The 21,073-nt window shown below is 41.6% G+C and overlaps 1 protein-coding gene across 1 annotated transcript in view; it reads left to right on the forward strand.

The window, feature by feature from the left end:
• Positions 1–6,208: 6,208 nt before the first annotated feature.
• Positions 6,209–21,073, forward strand: part of HP1BP3 (heterochromatin protein 1 binding protein 3) — a 29,220-nt gene continuing 14,355 nt past the window's right edge. The window contains 6 exon segments of the mRNA XM_081144455.1: positions 6,209–6,232; positions 11,336–11,432; positions 14,479–14,632; positions 16,343–16,502; positions 19,052–19,195; positions 20,886–20,966. Of these exon segments, the coding sequence (XP_081000581.1) occupies positions 11,351–11,432; positions 14,479–14,632; positions 16,343–16,502; positions 19,052–19,195; positions 20,886–20,966 (621 nt within the window). The 5' untranslated portion in view covers positions 6,209–6,232; positions 11,336–11,350.

Raw genomic sequence — 21,073 nt, forward strand, 5'->3', positions numbered from 1 at the left:
GCAGGAGTTACGTACTAGCAAGTGACAGAGGTGAGCCTGGCGCTTGATTATCTGGAAGGCAGTGATTTCCGATCTGTGTTCTCTCACCATAGCGGACGTACTTTGGGTCATTGGAATTGGGAAAATGGGGGCTTTACTATAACCCCGCGTGGGTTATTTACATGTCAGCTTCCTCTTCTGTGCGACAAGGGTACACATCATCCGCCTCAGGGTTGTGAGAGTTCACGAAAGGAGATCAGAGAAAGCCCCCAGCATCCTGCCTGGAGTACCTGGGGCTCGGCCTGCCTGTGCCCAACGTTCTTTTTCTGCCACATTCTACGACCTTAGTCATACTCAACCACATACAGTTAAACGACACTGTTTTCAGAACTGTAGGAAATCCTGGTCTGCCCGTCCACGTTTCTTTAATAACCCTTGTGTGGTTCAGATTGTATTGTTTTCCCTAGCATACGCTGACTGAGAACAGACCTAGCAGTAGGAGCTTCTAGCTCCTACTTTTCCTAGGATTCAGCAAGACATTGCAAAGTCCTGTTTTGCACAAGGACTAATGGATCGCGTCCTTAGCAAGTTCCACATTGCCCCATCTAGGAAAAAATACTTTTCACTCGTTTTTGCTGCAGAACCATAATGAACTCCAAAAAAACCAGGTACTTAAAAATGCATATTCTGCATCCAGCTCTGGCCCTGTGCTCATGTAGGAGGTGCCAGCTACTTTGGATAAAGAGGCAGCTCTACCAAACAAGCTTGCAGGTTAATTGAACTAAATCTCAGGCTTTAAGTGTAGGCTCAACCAAGTAGAATGGAAAGCAGACACAAGAATTACATTAAATTTGGAATCTGTAGGGCATTTTTAGTCAAAATGTTTGGTCTGTTGGGAAGAGCAGGAGTATCCCTGATAAGCTGAATTTTAAAAGTTGAACTAACAGCCTTGTGTCTTGGTATGTATAGTTCTCAAGAACTATGCTGCTCTTTCCAGACTGGGTTGAAACTCCTTCACCTTGCTGCAAGTAGCTTGAGAAGACTCAAAGCCAGTGTTTGCTGGTTTTCCTTTTTGCAGATTCCATTTCCTCATCACCACGCAGTTTCACCGTTATTGTAAAGAAAAGGATCCTTTCCGTCATCTTTTTGGAACTTCATTTTCTTTCTTTTTTTAATAAATGAATACAATTTCATAATTTTGATTTTTTTAATTATGTATTGTTTCCAGCCCCAGATTTGACTTGTTTTCCTTTAAATTACTGGGTTTTATTGGGGGCAGGGGGAGAATCTTCCCCTTTAAACTTAAAAGAAATTTTCTCAAGCATCTCCATAACCACAAAGAGGTCTTAATGGTGATCAACTTGTTTTGCTGAGACTTTACTGATTTAAAAATAGAAAGTCCTACCTCCCACTAACTCTCAGCCTCCCTGCATTAGGTAAGCCAGGACAGGTGGTCAAACTAGATGTCATCTCTGGCCACCACCACAGGCCTGGTTGTCTTGCAGGCATCTTTCTGCAAATAAACTTTGTCCTTAAAGCCACAAAGTAGAAGTGGAGGGAGTACTCTTGGCAGACTTTCTTCACATTACACAGTCAAAACAAAACTGGGTATGTTTTGCTTTTTAGTAATCCAGCAAATAGTCCATAGTCTATCTAAAAAGCATTTGTCTTCAAGTTTACTCTGTCCTTGTGAGTGTTGTTGAAATATATTCCTTAGTTCTGTCAATCATAATTCAGGGTGCAGAACCTTTTGTGCAGCTTATTAAAAATGCAGATTCCGCCCAGCCGGGTGTGGCTCGGCGGTTGAGCATCGACCTAGGATCCAGGCGATCGTCCCAGTCAGGGCACATGCCCGGGTTGTGGGCTCGATCAATGACTCTCTCATCATTGATGCTTCTCTCTCTCTCCTTTCCTCTCTCTGAAATCAGTAAAAATATATTTTTTTTAAAAATGCAGATTCCTGGACCCCAGCCCCTGAGATTTTAATTCAATGGATTAGGTCTAGAATAGGCAAAATAAACTGCCCAGTTGAAAAAAAAACTAAAAGTAAAATGCAGTTGTCTTGCCTCTGGTGTTTAAGAAGGGTCAAGACGGTTCAACACGTACGGTTCCCAGAACCTGCCATGAAAACAGGCTCAACAGCGAATGCTGTTTTCCCTGCAGCATTAAGGCAGGACTTACGCGCCTTAGCTTCCTTGGCTCTAAATTCTGTCCCCCACCGAAAGACACCTGTAATGACGTTCCCCAATGTTTCTGTGCCCTTGAGGGGCTGAATTGTAACTCCATCCAATATCAGTGTAGCAGTTGCTTCAAACTAAAAGGCAACTGTTGTCCTTCGCTATCCTAAAAATGATAGTCAACTCTTGGCACTGACCCTTTTCAGAATCCCCTCAAGTAGACAGAAAGGTCGGCTCCCGTGGAACACAGAAGGGCTAATGACATCAAGGACAGGGGTTCTCAGACTGTGAATGGCAAAATTCATGAACTTGCAACCAGCGTTTAAAAAATATAACTCGGATAGAACATATGAGGGTAAATTTACGTTACTTTACAAAACTTATTTGCCTTTTATATACTGGTTCACAATCCTTTACTCAAAACCACTGGGACCAGACATATTTCAGATTCGGGATTTTTCAGAATTTAGGAAAAGGTTTTACAGTTTCGTGACTGTGAAGCTGAATGGAGTGAAACTATTGCTGCCAGTGAGCAGATGAAAGTGCAGCGTTGGCAGAGGTGAATCCAGGAATGTTGCTTATTTCTAAACCAGGGTCTTGGTAACAAGAAAACCATTAAGGGGGTGATGGTGGAAGAGCCATATTAAATCTTTTCATCAGCCTCCATTTTTTGCCTGATAGCATAAATTATTCATTCTCTTGCCACCCCTTTCCAATCGACAGCTGTGTGGAGAGTCATTTCCCATCTTTCTGGGCTGGAAATCAGAAAAGTCAAGTGACCCCTAACCCTGCCAGGACCATACATTCTTAAGGGATCCCAGCCCTGGCCTGGCTTTGGGTCCCTTCGGCATGAAATCACAACCCCACAGCCTGGGTTTGTGGGAAGAATGATCAGCCTCGCTAGCAACAGAAACCTCTCCTCACCAGGCAACCAACAGTGACTCTTCAAACACTCCCGAGTAACCCGAGGTGGGATTAAGAGGAGATGAACGAGTAGACAGATCTTTTGGCCCGCAGCCCTGTGGCTGCAGGGTCATAGCTTTGGTCTGGAGCACTCTTGGAATCTGCAATTGCTTCAGCTTCCTCTGCCCTTAAGCCTAAAATTCCAAAGTTACATATTTTGCTTTTCTATGCAAAACAAGACCTTTTAGCCTAACAGATTTAAGTACCACTTAGTTTTAAGCTTGAGGAATAGCAAAAAACAACCTATCGCACTGCCAGCGGGCAGCTTGCCTTAGATTAACGCTTCAACAGGGACCTGGCTTCTGAAGAAGGGTGTTTTTGCTGAAAACGGGATGATGCCGTTGCTTTATGGGGACTTCTTAACACTTGCTTTTCTTGCTCACAAACCCTACATTTCCTCATGATTCTGGGACTCCCAGTCACTCCTGTAAGCTGGGGGCTCCTGGCCAGAACTGTGAAGTCATGTACTGCTCCTCCCTCTCCTAGAAGCTCCTCCAGTCAGACACCCAGGGTTCTTACTCTGACCCGACTGTGGAATGGATTCTCGTCTTAAGGTTAAAAATACATTCTCAATGATCGGTTTGAGGCTTGTATGTTCGCTGTCCTTGAGCTTAAACCAAAGGAATCTGAATGATGGAGCCTCAGGGACTTTGACGGCAGTGTGAGAGGTCTCCGAGCAAGGGGGTCTTCCTGGTGCTCTGATGGTAACCTCCATAAACTGGATACCAGCTGAGCAGATCCTAAACTTGTCAAGGCGCGTGTCCTCTCCAGTGCAAAAGGTCAAACAGCCCAACAGTTAAACAAAAATTATCATGTAATTTTTTTAAAACAATTGAATTTTTAAAAAATACATTTTTATTTCAGAGAGAGAGGAAGGGGGAAAGGAAGAAACAACCAGGAATCAAACTGGCAGCCTTTTGGTGCATGGAACACTTAAGCAACTGAGCCACACTAGCCACAGCTAGTTGGGTAGTTTCTTTCTAAAAAATTTTTAACATATTTTTATTGATTTCAAAGAGGAAGGGAGAGAGGAAGAGAGGGAAACATCAATGATGAGAGAGCCATTGATCGGCTGCCTCCTACACGCCCCCCCACTGGGGACCGAGCCTGCAACCTGGGCACGTGCCCTGAGTGGGAATTGAACGGGGATCTCCTGGATCCTAGGTTGATGCTCAACCGCTGAGCCATGCTGGCCGGGCTAGTTGGGTAGTTTCTTGAATGAGATGGGGCTAAAGCCAAATTAAGGAAGAAGAAGGGTTGGATGTTTTAAGCATATGAATACATAAAAATGAAAATGGATCTTCAAAAAGGGAGGCAAAGGGTAGAAATGTTGATCAAGTACACGGAAGTGAGCTGGGTGATGAAATGGCCAAAATGACCCAAATCCTGCGTGACCAGGTGGGATATGACACCAGAGTGCCAGGGCATTGGTAATGCCCTCAGGACATTCGTGGTGATGTCTTTATAATGATTAATGGTAAAACTCAAGGAATTTTGGGTGGTGGTTTTGGAGAGCTATGGCTGGGAAAACTGGTGGTGTGCAAATGCTAAAGCAGAGACAGGAGTGGGCTAGCAAGTGCTTCAACGATTTCAAAATCTTTAGAATGATCACATGCATTTGAGTGTTGGTCACACTGCTGTGAGTCTCCGGGCAATTCTAGGGTTTTTTATTTCCCTATATTCATTACCGGCATCCCCCCTACCCTTCCCCTCCCCGCCAAAATAACCCCACCTGCTATTTTAAATGCATCGAATTTTTCCAAACCGGCTTTAAACAGCTACATTTTCAACTGTGCGTACGTTGCCTAAGTACGCGGATGCCAACGTAGTGCGATTCCCTTCCCTCTTCTAATCCGGGGTCCTCTGAGAGCGCCTCGTGTCTGCTCATCAGGGAGTCAAGGCCGGCCGCTCCCTGGGTTAGAAAAGCAGCGTCCCCAGTCCTCCTGGGCCACCACCTCGCCTGGACCGTCAGCATACCTAATGGGGGCGAAAGCGAGGTGCTGAGCTCGCCGCCCCCTGGCTTTCCAGTCCTTCCAGGGTCTTCCAGGTTGGGTCCTGCGGCCGGTTCTCGGGCTGTGGCTAAACAGAGAAGCCGCAGATGCCTCCCCTCGCCGTAGGGGACACCCGGGTAAGCCAGGAATTGAACGGGAGAGGAGGGAACGCGTAGGGCGTGAAGCCAGCCCTTCTGAGCAAAGCGACCCCGCGCCGCCCAGGGGAGCTGGCGCCACCGGGGCAGTGCCCGCCGACACGCGCCCCGGCGCACAGCCCCGCGGGCGGCCTCCGGCGCCGCAGCGCCCTCTCGCGTCCACGGGCGCCGAGCCTGCGGAAACGCCTCCGCGCTCGCTCCCCTCCCCCGGGCTGGGGCAGCGGCCGCCGGCGCGGGGGGGCGGGGCCGACGCGGGAGCGCGCGCGCCGGGCCGCGGACAGGGGGGCGGGGCGGCAGAGCTCGGCGGCTGGGCCTGGAGGACAGCAGCGGCGAAGGCGACGAGTGGCAGCGGGAGTGGCGCCGAGAGGCCGTGCGGGACGCGGGCAGCAGGAAGGGGGCAGCGCAGAGGTAACGGAAGACGGAACAGGCGGCCGGGGAGTGGGCGCGGGCTCGCTGGACTCCGAAGGCGAGTGGCGGAGGCCGCTCGCTCGGGGCGCCGACGCCACTCGCCGAGAAAAGGGGGCGGGGCGCTCGGGTCCCCGGAGGTGGCGCCTTTTGTCTGCCTTCCTCGGCCGCTCCGCCCCTCCTTCCCCTTCCCCCCGCGCCCTAGCCCCCTGCCCTTCTCGTTGACGCTTCCTCCGGGGCCTCTGGCGCGCGCTCCCGCCCTTGTTTTGTTTGGACCCCGGTGAGGGGAGGAGGAGGGGAGAGCGCTTCCCTGGTCTAGGGCCTTGCGTCCCAGCGCGCCTGCGCCACTGTCCGCCCACCGCGCTCCTATTGGGTGAGGGTTTTGCGCATGCTCCGAGGCCCGCGCCGGGTGTCGCGCACCGCCCCCGCCCTCTCCCTCAGCCCCCACACCCTCAGCGGTTTTCGTAGCCGGTTCGAAAGATGCCGGTGGCCGTGACTGGCTGCGGCGGGCCCGCCTCCCGGGTTCTTCGCCTCTGCCGCCGCCATTACGGAGCTCCCTGCGGTGAGTGCGCGGGCCGCTGGTTGGCGCGGGCCGCGGCTTTTTGCGTCGCTCGGGCGAGCGCCGCCGGGGAGTGGTCCCGGCCTGGGCCGCGTGCATCCCCGGGCGCGAGCTGGGAGCTGCAGCCGCCCTGTTGCCCCTCGGGGTGCGCCGCGCTGAGCCCTCCGGTCACTTGCCTCGCTGCCTTCATCTTGGCTCCGCTCTCCCCCGCCTTTCGCTCGCGCCCCGCACCGGCCGCTCCCCGCCTCTTTGTCTCTGCTGTTTTTTCCTTCGTGCTCGCCTGTGCGGTCTGGGCGAGTATTGCGGAGCTGTTGGCGCTGCTGAAAAGGCGCCGCCACCGCTGCTGCTGCTGCTGCCGCTGCCACCGCGCCGCTGCGACCCGGGCCTAAGCTTTCGTTTTCCCGTATGGCATTCCTAGAGCTTGTTACTCCCCGCACCGATAGGCAATGTGGCTGTAATTAATAAAGTTAATCTTGTGAATGTGAGCGTTTGCAAAGAGATGGGGCAGGATTGGTGAAGTGAGAGCCCCAGATCCGGGTTTTGATACCTAATTGACCGCTGTCTGTGACCGAGGACGAGTCACTCAGCCTTTTTGAGGGAGTATTGGCTCCAGCACAGAGGACTGGACAAGGCGAACTTCACCGCCCCTTCCGCATGGAAATCCCGTTTATTATGCTTCCTGGTTTTCCATTACACTGAAAAGTGAGAATCCGTTGAGAAATACGTGTAGGAATTCACCTGGGACCTTACGGTCAAGCTGTCGTATTTTATTTGAGAAAATGATTTTGTTTAATATGGCATAGGCATAAATTACGAGCTTTTTAAATTTTATTGCCCCTTTCAGAAGTATAGTGTATTGCGTTTCAAAGTAGAAGTAATACTATAAAGGCGGTTTTTTTGGCTTTGAAGATTGAGGGGAAGTTTTGTAGAGGACATGTCCAGAGCTCTTTCTATAAAGATGAAAATCCTGTTTAGCCAGTTAGATTGTGATTATCTTTTGAGGAAGGACCATGTAGTGTCCATAGTATCTCTTTCCAAGATAGACACTAAGTACCTACTGATTTATCGAAATGTGAAAGTGAAAAAAAAGGTGTCAGCAGTCAAATTGCAGGCATGCTTTTTGCGACATTACCCAGTAAGTCTAAATACAGTGAAAGACTTGAGATTGGAAATTTTTGATCTATTTATTGTGTAGCTGATGACATAAAATATTGCATACTTTTTGTGGTAAAATATGAAATAATAGTACTTTCCCTAAAATGCATATTTTCAAAGATAATCAATAAATTGAAATACACTGTTAAAGCTCCTACTTATTTGTTGCTTTCTCTTAATATGGAGAAAGGAATCTAAAACTCTGAAATTCTGGACTTTTTACTTTTACAATTTTTTTGCTTGTTGCCTGCATTAAGACAATTTGCATTTCCCTTGACAAAAGCAAATTTTTGTATTGTTAATCTAACGTTAAGTTAAACAGACCACTTAAACCCAAGATAAACTCAGATAGTTTTTGGCACATAGAGTAACCCAGGTGAAAACTTGAATAAGTTTCATCTATTCTTTCATTGAACAAATACTTTTCGAACACATTCTATGCTTGATAAGTTCTTAGGCACCAAGTATGCAGCAGTGAACCAGCTAGAAAAGATCTCTGACAGGGAACAAGTGAGGCAACCGAAAAATTTGATGACTCAGAAGTGCAGCAACAAAAGCTACATGGTGGTGTTGGGGCAGAGGGAATTAACCATTCATGCAGTACTGTTAGCTCTGTAAAGAACAAACTTACTAAGTAACTCATTAAGCAACCTATGATAAAGAAAGTACTATAGACTGAAGCTTTAAATTCAATAACCTTTACAAAGAAAAGTCAGAGCTGAGGCAAACGTTTCTCAATATTTATCTCAGATAACTTAAGTGTTCTTTACATATATTGAGTATAGTATTAAGCACTATCAGATATCATTTTTTATTCAACTTTTTTTCCCAATATTTATCCAGCACCCACTATGTTTGGATACTTCTAGGTGCTGGGAATACAGTGGTGAATTTAAGTCCTAGCCCTTGTAGTGCTTACATTCCATTGGGGGAGAGACATACTAAGCAAGTAAACAGACATATATTGAATTTTAGGTGGTGGTAAATGCTATGAAAAAACTGAAGAAGAATAAGAGGGATGGCAGGCCTTTCTGAGGGGGGATAACATTGAGTAGAAACCTGATTGAAGTGTCTAGGAAAAGAATGTTCCAGGTTAGAACAGTAAGTGCAAACACTGATACAGGGATGAGCAGAGAACAGTCCAACGGCCACAAGAAGGTCTGTGTTTTGGGGGTCAACAGAACACAGTGATCCATAAAGCATTTGAGATTAGTAAAATAAAAGGGGGGTGGTAATTGGGAGGTTTTAAGTAGAAGAATGTCAGATTGGTGGTGGGGGACAAACCAACTTATTTCTCACTCTGTGCTTATTTCTGAGGTTATTCCAACCTGGGCATACTTTTTTTTTTTTTTAAACCCTCACCTAAAGATATGTTTCTACTGGTTTTTAGAAAGAGAGAGAGAAACATTGATTGTTTGCCTCCCATGCGTTCCTCGACTGGGGATTGAACCCACAACCTAGGTATGTACCCTGACTCGGAATCGAACCCACAACTTCTTGGTGTACAGGACAACATTCCAAACAACTGAGCCACCCAGCCAGGGCTAGTCATACTACTTATCTGATCTAATTTAAGCTGTCATTCTTGTCCTTAGGTTAATGATACCTGGTGTCTTTATGGACCATGTACCTGTTGTTGCCTTGATTTTAGTCAGTCTTATCACTTTGGCATTAAGGGCAGCTTCCTGTGCTTCCCTCACTTTTTTAACCTGTTTTTTTTTAATTTTTATTAATTAGTGAATACAGAGTTGACTGGAAAGATTTTGATACTTTTTTCAGTATTTTGTTTACAGGAAAAATATTTTTTAAAGATAACCCTATGAACAGAGACTCCTGAAGGTTTTGTTGACTTCATAGCATTTTCAGTCTAGCTAGTGTGTTATCATGGGTTAAGAAAGATGAATTCATTAGCAGTATCACTTTACCAAAATAACCTGATTGAGATGTTTTACTTCTTGTATAGTGTTCACATAATAAAAGAGCAGATTTGCTTGGTTGTGGGGGTTTTTTTATTGTCAAGGCAAATATATTACTATTTAAGTGCTAGTGGATATTTGAATGAGCAGATCTTTATATTGAAATTATTTCAAGATAAACTTTGAGGTTTCAGAAACCTAAATAATGCCCTTAAACCCAACTTGGCCCTCTTTTCACAGATCAGAAAACAACTGTCTTTATTTCTGTATTTTATAGTTGGAAGTGAATTGCTGTATGAGTAATTTAAGTATTTTTTATAACAACTGATAATTTTTAAATATTCATGGATATTTCTAATTTACTCTTGATAATAAGTTTTAGTGCATAATAATACTATCTTGAATTCTTTCAGCTGCTTTCCTTGCAGCTGACTGACAATTCAGAAGTCTGGTATTGCTCTTGGTGTTCCCAAAAAAGATTTGCCCTGTAAATGTGGAAGCATTCTCTATGTTTGGATGTTTTGGATTTGTCCCAGTTGTTTTAGCTTGGGACTATTACCTTACAAACTGAATGCTCTTAAATTCTTAGACAGGGTTAGAACTTAAAGTAGACTAGTCTGCCAACTTTATGTTAATGTTCATTAGCACAGAGATCTAAACACTTAACTGATCATTTTCTTATATCATAGAGGGATTATAAAGTGTCATTGAGTGCCAGGTCAATTTTGGCTGGGGCAGAGTGTGTTAATGTTCAGGTAAAATTTAGTGACCTGGGTTTTATCTTTGAATATTTAATTATATTCTTCTGTGCTAGTTTTATTTACATTGAAAATATGGCAAATGAGGTCTTAAAAGCATACATTTGTTTTCATAGGTGATGGTCTAAATTTGCTTCTCTGGGTCTGGGGACATTTAGTATGTTACATTCTTCAGTAGGGTTTTTTTTTTGCCCCTTATATTACTTCTTTAATGAAGATGGAGTTAAGGTTACAAGTAATTTTCCTGACCCTTTTGAGAACAGTAACAACAAAAGTCTTCCCTCTTTAGTTAACTGATCTTTGAGTAAAATTTGACTTAACTGTTCCTTAGTCTTATTCTATCCTTCCTAAGTTCCTGATGGTAGCAGGATGGGGTGGCGCTTGGTTCCTTATGCGCTTTCTTGCCCTTGTCGCCTTTGTTCATGTGGAAGGTGCAACAGCTGCTGTGGCTTGTGCATTTGTTAGTCGCTGCTTTACATAGTCTATATTTTGATAGAGATTTTATTTTTTTGAATGATAACTGGCCAAGTCATCTGTCACTTAACTCTAAGTATTATAGATAAACTTTTGTTTCCTTTGCATGTATATTAAATTTATGTGTTTTAGTTTAGTTTTGTTTCTGTTAATCTTCACACCAGGTTTTTTCTGTGCTTTAGGTTGACTTTGCACCACACTGAAACCATTAGGAAAAATCCTTGTGGTTAACAGCAGAGGCTTCAGAGTGTAACCTGTACTCGGGCCTAGAAATTATTTTAAATGGCGACTGATATGTCTCAAGGTGAACTCGTCCATCCTAAGGCACTCCCACTTATAGTAGGAGCTCAGCTGATCCACGCGGACAAGTTAGGTGAGGTAGGGGCTGACATATTCTTGAAGCTCACTCTTGGATCAGTCCCTGACTTCAGGCTCTACTGGGTCCTTCTTGGTACATGTTCCTTCCCCTACTTTGGGGAGTCTGGATTGTGAATCTGAAAAAATAAAACCTACAGTTCTTTTCATCTCCCTTTTCCCCTCAAATTTCTGAGAAAACTTCCAACCTTCTATATTCATTCTAAATCAAGTATAATTATTTGTTTCCCTTTGAAATTCTTGCTTTTTAAAAGAAAGTATTTTGAAAAGTGCTTCTTAAAAATTGTATATCACTTCGTAAAAACTTGTTAAAAGTAATTTACATCAGATCCTGGAGTAGACTTAGAATTCACTATCTCTGTCACCCAGTTAGGCCCCTTGGGAAAGAGAAAAGAGAATTTTTTTAATATTGTCTTTTTTCTTAGAAGGTAGAAGATAGCGCCATGCCGATTCGCCGAACTGTGAATTCTACCCGGGAAACTCCTCCCAAAAGCAAGCCTGCTGAAGGGGAGGAAGCAAAGCCAGGTAAAGTAAAGCAGTGAACAACTTCACAAGACGAAAGCTTTTACTCTAGTTTGGAGTATTCCATAAATTCCCTTGAACTTATTTTTTTCCCCCATAACTAAGTGTTTTGTGGAAACATTTAAAGAGAGAATTGGTACCTGTTGGTATGTCATTTCCAGACCATGCAGGCAAAATAAGGGCTTCATCTTGTCTCTAAAAGATTTTTGGAAGGTGACAATCTCATGTTCTTGGAATTAAAAACAGAAAAGTGGTTGGAGAGAACAGGAACAGGCGGAGAATAGCTCCTGGGCATACAGTGCATGGGGATGAAGACGAAGAACAGAGGACTTGGGCCTTCAGGATGGACAGTGGAGAGCCCCCCAGAAATCATCAGGAGGCCTTAAGGGAGCAAGTGGGTGATCAGACACTGGTCTCTAACTTTGATATTGGCGGAGAGAAGGTTGGCCAGAGATGGGAACTTAATGAATTGAGAAAAACATAAGGCTTTCAACTTGCTCCTTCCTTTGTGGCCTCTGACCACCTCTCCTTTCCCCTTTTCTTTGCTTGCTTCTCCTTTCTATTGTTGTTGTTTGTATTTTATTAATTTGAGAGAGAGAGAGAGAGGAAAGGGGGGGGGAGAGAATGAAAAACATTGATTTGTTCCACTGTTATGCATTCATTGGTTGATTTTTGTATGTACCCTGACTGGGGACCGAACTCGCAGCCTTGGCCTATTGGGACTACTATATTCAGCCAAGCTACCAGGCCAGGGCCCTCATTCGTTTTCCTTTCTATTCTCTTGCACTTTATCTCGGGCTTTCCAGGGTGACTGCACGGTGCTGTCCTGGTCATGGCTATTAGAACCAAGTATTTGCTGACCAGCAGAGATTAGGAATTAAAAATATATGCACCCTTATTGCCTTTATCCTTGGTTCATCAGGGTTATCTTTTAAAGCTAAGGCAGCATTTTGTCTCAGAATCCTCATATTAATACTATAAGCAATTTGTGTGCCCTGACATAAGGCATTAGGTGACATGGGAATCAGCATATTAAAATAATAGGTGCTGGTGAGTTGAAGATAGGTTATTTTTTCCAGCACTGAGATAAGCCACTTTTGTCTTGATTCACATTTGTTTAACAGCCAAATTCACATTTGTTATTCAGCTACTAAATTACTAATAACATCAGTTTTCAAAATACAGGCCAGAGGGTTCCTGGTACAAGGTATTAGAAAGGTCAACCAAGAATTTATAAAGGATCAGCAAGTCACTTCACACAAGTTGTATGTTTGTTTAATCTTCTCTCTACCTCATTATAGTATTTTGTACATGAAACTAATTAGACTTATATTTTAAATTGTACAAATCCTACATTCCACACAGAGGCACACATAATAGTTTAATAATTTGGAAACAATGTCTTACACATTATACATACTCAATGTCTACTGAGTGAACCTTTATTAAGCCACTATTTAGCAATTATTCTTGAGAAAATATTGTGAAATTAAATTTATAGCTCTATTATTACAGTAAAGCCCAATAAACCATTCTTAGCTTTTCATACTTTTTGGAATAAGGCAATATATAAATAAATAAACATATGACTAATAGTAAGTTCTTATTCTCACAGTCATTTAGGTCAAATTGTTGGGGCGAGGGACAGTAAGAGATAATCGGATAAAAAAAATATATCTTGCAGTTGTCTGTATCACCAGCTACCATTGTTATAATGAAGTTCAAGCCTTGCTACTTTGTGAAACAGTTCTAGAAGCCTCAGAGGAGGCCAAAGGAGGCTGGGAATCACCCACGTAGTACAAGTGCTAGCCTACAAGCTTCCCTTAAAGCATTTGATATAATCCTCATAAAAGCTCTTTGAGGTAAGGTTACTGAGACTTGGAGATGTCAAAAGAAAATGCCCTAAGATATCAAGCTGGAAAGTTATAGAGTCTAAACTCGAATCCCAGTGTCTCTGTCTCAGAAACCTCAATTTTGGTTAAACATATATGGGAAGATTTTCTATTTACATGCAAATCTGGTTGGAGAGCATAATCCAGGATGAAATTTACAAATGGTAGTTGACCATCCTGAAATTTATGGTTTAGAAATTTAATTTGTTGAGAACCTAGAAATTCCTTTAGAATTGTACATATGTGACTTGGTTATAAGAAGGAAGTGGCATTTTTAGAAATTCTCTTATTTATGTTGAAGGCCACAAGGATGTCTTCGTCATTATGCCAGTAATTTACATAATCTAAGTGACCAAACTCTTCAAACATATTTTTATTTTTTGCCACCGGAGTCCTTTTCTTTCTTTTTTTTTAAAAAAAAAATTACTGATTTTTAGAGAATGGAAAGGAGAGGGAGAGAGAAAGAGAAACATCGGTGTGAGGGCGAAACATAGATGGGCTGCTTCCTGCGTACCCCCTACCCGGGAGCGAGTGCACAACCAGGCATATTCCCTGAGCAGGAATTGAACCTATGACATTTTGGTGCACAGGACGCCACCCAGCCGAGCCACACGGGCCAGTGCTGGAGTCCTTTCTTTGAAGTCCCTGCTTAACTATTTCCTGGGGTTCTGTATTTTATAGTAGCTGCTCAAGGAGACATGTTAAGAAGACAGGCAAATAGCTGCATACCTCAGTATTCCCTCTCCAGTTTCTGGTCTTGCCTCAGTCATTTCTCTTGGAAAATACATGTTAATTCTGTTATTCCCTTACTAGAATTTGTTAAATTTGAAATGGCTAATTTCTTATTATGAGTCTCATCATTAATATTGCAGAGTAGAGTGAAGGAGATACTTGATTTGGGGTAAAATGAGTTTCCTTCCTGTGTGATTTCCTGGTCTGCATCCTTTTCTCACACAGCTCTCTAGGTAAACGCCTCCTTGCATAGGCAGCTCGAGTGACATAAACGGAAAGAAACTGCACTCGGTCATTTGTTCATGTTAGAATCCATCTTTATCTGAACATTGGGTTATCTGTTTAATAAGGTAAACATTTACCCTTTTATTGACTCAGACTCTAATATATCTACTTGCTGCAATTCTGCTCACCTGATTTTTTAGAACCGGACATAAGTTCAGAGGAATCTGTCTCCACTGTAGAAGAACAGGAGAATGAAACTCCACCTGCGACATCTAGTGAGACAGAGCAGCCAAAGGGGGAACCTGAGAATGAAGAGAAGGAGGAAAACAAGTCCTCCGAGGAAACCAAAAAGGAGTAAGGAGTCGCACCTTCCTGCTGTACATAATTAAAGGCAACGTAAAAGGACTGTAGACAAGATTGTTGTAAAGTGTTCTAACACTGGTTTATGCTGGATTTTTGCTGTTTGGTTTTACTTTTTAGAATTACATTTGACATAGGTTTATTATGTAGTTGTATGGCCTATTAGAATGTGTCATAGTTATCACAATGGTTTGGATAATCCAAAATTCATTCCTTTTGGCTTTGGGGGGTGTTTTTGTGCTTAGAATTCACTGTGGGAGTGTCTGATATTTTAAGCATTGCCATAATTTCAGACGAAACAGGACTATAAAAATCTGACCTGGGAGACACTTCACCATTTTATTACTGCCTCTGTGCCAGGAGTAAGTTGTTTTTATATGCTTATATTAGAAAACATTAATCTATCAAGTCATCGCTAGAATGATCTAAAACTGTATGTGTTTGGTGAAGTATTCAATTGGATGGTGACTGAGAATCTGAAAACAAAGTACTAGTGATAATCTCTACAGTGTTTTTTAACTAAAACAATTTTGTTTGTAGGACAGCTGGTAGCATTCATTTTATTCTTTTAATAATTGGTCAGAACAGTTAAGAATTACTTTTTAAAGAAAAGAATAACTTGCCCTGGCCAGTGTGGCTCAGCTGGTTGGGTGTCATCCTGTGCACCCAAAGGTTGCAGGTTCTGTTCCTGGTCATGGCACATGCCTGGGTTGTGGGCTTGATCCCTGCTGGGGGCCCTGGAGGAGGCAACTAATGTTTTGCTCTCACATTGATGTTTTTCTTTCCGTCTCCCTTCCTCTCTCTAAAATCAATAAAAAGAAGAAGAATTTAGGAATATCTATACCTTCTAGTGGTAATCCTTAGGGAATCCTTTATCCCAGTTTCATAGGTATACATAAAATCTGTAGAATTTTTAACAGCTTCCCTGTATTTTAGGTGCATGTAGTGCTGTTATTATTACATAGAATAAAAATCATGTAATACTTTATGGCTCACAAAATTGTGTTATAAACATAATCTTGTAATTCTTGTAACAACCTTATGAAGTGTTTGGTGTTATGTTACAGTTTTACAGCTGAGGAGACTGAGACTCAGGTCACTTGCTAAGTTCATATAGCTAGTAAGTGTTGAGGCTAAAACTGAAACCCAAGCTCTCTGATTTCAGAGCTTTGAGTTCTTTCCACTGTATTAAATTGCATCTGTTGTAGTTGGAATACATTTAAAAATTCTGATTTCATGTATGTATTGGCACTCTTTACTAGATCTAATTTATAGGACTCCTCTCTCCTACACCTAAGAGAAAACATCTTTTTGGTTCATTTATACTACCCTTTTTTTTTTTTTTTTAATCCTCACCCAAGTATATTTTTCCATTGATTTTTAGAGAGAGTGGCGGGGGGAGGCGGGTGATCAGTTGGTTAATTGATTGCCTCCCACATGCACCCCAACCAGAGCCAGGGATTGAACCCATGACTTTTTGGTGTGTGGGCCAACCCTCTAACCATGGAGCCACACCAGCCAGGGCTATAGTACCCTTTTTTTTTTTTTTAATGTTTTAATTTAGTAAAATTTTGCTTATTTTATGTGTTGCCTTAACGTAGAAGTAAATTAAAACACAATTTTTATCCCTTTCTGGTCTTTTTCTGACTTTATGCCTCTTTCTGGAGAGTTTATTTTGCACAATAACAATTCTTTGTTTTAAAGTGAGAAAGATCAGTCTAAAGAAAAGGAGAAGAAAGTGAAAAAAACAATACCTTCCTGGGCTACCCTTTCTGCCAGCCAGCTAGCAAGGGCCCAGAAACAAACACCGATGGCTTCCTCCCCACGTCCCAAGATGGATGCAATCCTGACTGAGGCCATTAAGGCAAGTTTTTACTTCAAGCAGTTTATTTTAGGTTTATTCTGTTTATCTTTTGCTTATTTGAAAATGGCATATGCCTGTCCAGGCATCAGAAATCTTGCTCTGCTTCCTAAAAGAGATTTAAGTAGAAGAAAGCCATTATGAAGTTTATTTTTTTTTTATAATGCAATTATATTTGATGAACCCTGTTAATTTTTTTAATTCAGATTTATTATAGCAAGTTTTATAAACTTAACTTTAGATTTTTTTTTTACACAGTTTAACTGGTTGAGTATAGTTTTTATTTGAAGCTTAACATATTATTCAACAAATGTTTAAGAGCTAACTTCTCTGTGTCAGGCAACTATACAAGTGATACAGCATAGAATAGGAGAGACAGGGCCCTTGCCCTTATGAAATCCAGTTGTGACTCAGGATGACTGAATAGCATTGAGAATTTTTATTTTTTTAAAATATACTATCCTTAGGTCCATTTTCAAAGCTGTGTCTGATATTGTTAGTGGTTATCTCTCAAACCTGAGTTATAAGAAATCCTCTTACTGCTTTGCTTCATCACCCAGCCATTCCAAAATACTTGCAAAATTATCCTCCTTGCATAGCTATGACTTTGCTATAATCCATTGACTTTCATTAGCTTGTGCAATCATAAGGTGTGGTTTTCTTATTTTAATTTTTAAGGTTATCTTCTAATCTATCCTTGCTGTTTTTTGTGTAAATTTTTCTGGTTAATTTTGCCTTGTTTCACATGAGCAAATGATTAGAGGAGCCATAAAAGAGAAGCCATAGACTTCTTCATTTCAGGGTCCCTGTCCTTAGATCTGAGGTAGAATTGGGAGGAGAGAGAGAGATCAGTTTAACCAAGGGTGGTATATATAGGAAGGAGCAACCTGGTGGTGATTCTCAGAATTTGAAGACAGCACTGACACAGACTGGAAAAGAGTTTGCCTTCAGACCGCTCCCTGCACTCTGTCAAGAGTGCGCTGAACTCATTAAGAAAACTGTCTTGTTCTACATAGTCTGACTATAGTGAGATCTCTGTCCTTCGTGTTGTCTGCCCTTAAGGAGGGCAGCTCATGACCTCGCAGCCTAGGTTTGGAGGAGTATGTCACAGTCAGGGGAGAGAAGGCACTGAAATTTAAAATAATTTTTAATCCTCATTCAAGAACATCTTTACCACTGCTTTTCAGAGAGAGTGGAAGGGGGGAGAGAGACATTGACGTGAGAGAGACACATCATTCGGTTACCTCTCGCTCTCGTCCCCGACCGGGGCAGGGATGGAGCCTGTGACTGAGGTACTGCCCTTGGCCGGGATCGAGCCCAGGACCCTTCAGTCCACAGGCAACGCTCTAACCACTGAGCAAAACTGGCTAGGGTGGGACTGAAATTTTAAAATATTACAGCAGTGTAATTAGGCCTAAAGAATAGTTTGAATATGATTATGCATTTATATATCTACATAGCATGCATATTCCACGCAGTGTAACAAATCATGATGTTAGACCACTGATACCATTTTCTGAATCTAAGAAGATTCCTGATGCCTTCTTCCATCTCATTGTCAGTTTGGTAGAACAAGGGATTGTTTCACATCAGAGAGTTCTTTTTTGCATATTTTCTTTCCTTTGATTTTTAATAAGATTAGGAGTAAACAGTAGGCTGTGATAGGTCAGAGACATTTACTTGAAGTAAGTGGACCCATATTCACACAGCTTGTTTTGTGTGGTACAATCTTTTCTGGTCCATCTGTCTGTGAGTTCTTTTTCTTTATTGTCATAGTGTATAAAATAACACTCAACCAAGTCATTATCCAGTGGGAATGAGTATGTGCTACATTTAGTGTAGACAATGACAACACAGAATTGGAGGACTAGCCCATGAGATAACAGATGCTATTTAAGTGTGCTTCAAAATGTAAAGCATTTGAAAAAATTCTCTGCCTTTGTGACAGAATGATCTGCTTAAATCTTCCATGTGCATTAGTTAAATGGAATATAGATAAATAGAATGGAAATGGGCACTTTAAATTGCAATTTAATGCCCTGTTGTTTCCAAAACTCTCAAGACTTTGCCACCTGTAAATCTAGTTTTATGCCATTTATTCAGAGTATCGTTGCTTATATTCTTTGCTGACATTCACACAAAGCCTGCAAAGAAATACTGGTCCTGGTGTACCAGAACTCGTGCCATAAAATAACTCATTCCAGTGTTCTGCTTTCCTCATTTTAATGCTAAAGATTTGTCTTGTCAATGTAGAATTAAAATAGAATGAGGTTCTTCATTAACACAGAATGTTGGTCACATGTTGTATCTTCTCTCTGGTATTTTGAACAATTTTAAATTAGTGTTGCAGGACATATTTTAATTCTTCATTTCTCCACAGCCATGATGAACTGAACTTACCTGAAATACCGTCCATTCCTTCCTGCCCTTTTTCTCATCCATTATTAAGTTCACTTTCAGAATAATTTATTTTGAAAACATGTTAGGTTCTCTGTCTATGAAAAGCTGCTAGTTTAAAGTAATGAATATGATTTGGTAAATCTGTTTTCTAGGCATGCTTCCAGAAGAGTGGTGCATCAGTTGTTGCTATTCGAAAATATATCATCCATAAGTACCCTTCTCTGGAGTTGGAGAGAAGGGGCTACCTCCTTAAACAAGCACTGAAAAGAGAATTAAATAGAGGTGTCATCAAACAGGTATTAAACAGTTACTGGTAATAAGATCATTACAACATGTAAGTCCATATTTAGTAACATTTAGGCTTTTTGCATTTTTTTGGTTAAAAATAATGTGATGAAATGCTTAAGCTTAACCTAGTTTTATTCCCAGACTAGGTTTCAAAATCACTGCCAGTTACCTTTTATAACTATTCTAGAGAGCAGAAACAATAGGATAATGTGATGATTTTCTAGCTGCTCGTACTTTTTATTGGCTTCTCTTTGGGGGCTTTGTGCTAAAGATACAAGAAGCAGGGTTAAGGAGTCCTATTATTTCAGCAGCAAAAATAATTGCTTTTGTCTTAGGTTTGTTACTTTTAAAGTGTTGCTTATGTGACTACACTTGTTGCTCTTATAAATTAGTTTTGTAAGTAGATTCACCTTTCCTTTATAGTATCTAAAACTGTTAAAGCTTGTTAGGGGCATCAGAGAAGCCTGAGTAAATTGAGACTAGTACTAAAGCCAGTATTGATTTCAAGCATAAATCTGTGTTACTTTGCTTAGAATCATGAAAATCTAAAGCTAGAATGGACTTTATGTTATTTAAACCTTCAGAGGTTGAGAGTGGCAAAGATGGTTCTAAGGACCCAGTTCACTGCATTCCCAGAGTCCTCTTACTGCCTTTCTTTTATTCATAGTTTGTTATACATAGTTCGATTAATACAGAATTCTGGGCCATTGAGGCATTCAAACTGTGGGAACTTTAAACAAGTACTTAATTCCACCAGTACATTTTGAGCATCTTCTGTTTGCCAGGTCCTGTGGAGGGAGTCCATTGGTGAGGAAAACAGATTCCTGCTGTGTGGAGCTTACTTTCTAGCTTTCTCAAAATGTTGTAAAACTGCTATTTAAGTGGCCTTTAAAATAATCATTGATTAAAAGATTATCTAACCAATATAATTAGAACCAAAGACCTGCCCTATATCATAGTGTATGTCAGCACAGTTTATGAACTGGCTTTGTGTTTTTCTTTATGAAAATATGGTTTGTGACCTGTTTTTGCCTCATAGCTTGACCCTCAGTTCATAGGGTGGAAGCATTTCAGCTGGCTTGCTATATCCATAGTAGTGTAGGTAAAGCTAAGGTGTAGATAACTCAGATTAATCAACTTCAAAGTTCTATGAAAGTACTTTGTAAATTATGGAAAGGAAATCTGTGGTATGACTTGCATAACCTTTCCCATATTAAGGAACAACCTGTAATGGGCAAACTGTGGGAAACATTATGACCTGAGATCAGTTAGGCTGTAAACTTTTGCCAACTAGCTATCCCCCTTTCAAGAAGAGGTTTTCTCATGTTCCCCAAGAGATTTTGTCCCTTCCACTGGACTTTTGTATGTTTTTTTTTAAGTTCGTAGTAGACTGTTTAATCTGATATCGCAATAGCATTCTTCTTCCCTAGTTTTATAGATGAGGAAACAACAGCTCAGAGAGTTTACAGGGTTGTCCAGTATTGAATAGCTTGATGGTACAATAAACAGGATTCAGTCCCACGTCTTTTGACTAATCCGTTGTTGTTTTTTCTCTGATGAGTTAAACAGCATTTTACATTAGTTCTTGTATTACTGTTTCCTGTAATTTGCTTAATTAGTATAAAGTTATAAATGTGAGTACCAGAATAATTTAAAATAAAAATATTGGTTATTGCAACTAAAATTAATTTACTTTAGGTAAAAGGGAAAGGTGCTTCCGGAAGTTTTGTTGTGGTCCAGAAATCAAGAAAAAGCCCTCAGAAATCCCGAAACAGAAAGGTAAGAAGTCTATGCCACAGTTTGTAAGCTGTGATACTGTTACTACCTAAGGGCTCAGAGAGGCTGCAGGTAATTTGCTTATTATTGCCTAGCTAGTGAAAGAATAG

The sequence above is a fragment of the Miniopterus schreibersii genome (genome assembly GCF_964146895.1).
Source record: "Miniopterus schreibersii genome assembly, chromosome: 8".
NCBI classification, from domain to species: domain Eukaryota; kingdom Metazoa; phylum Chordata; class Mammalia; order Chiroptera; family Miniopteridae; genus Miniopterus; species Miniopterus schreibersii.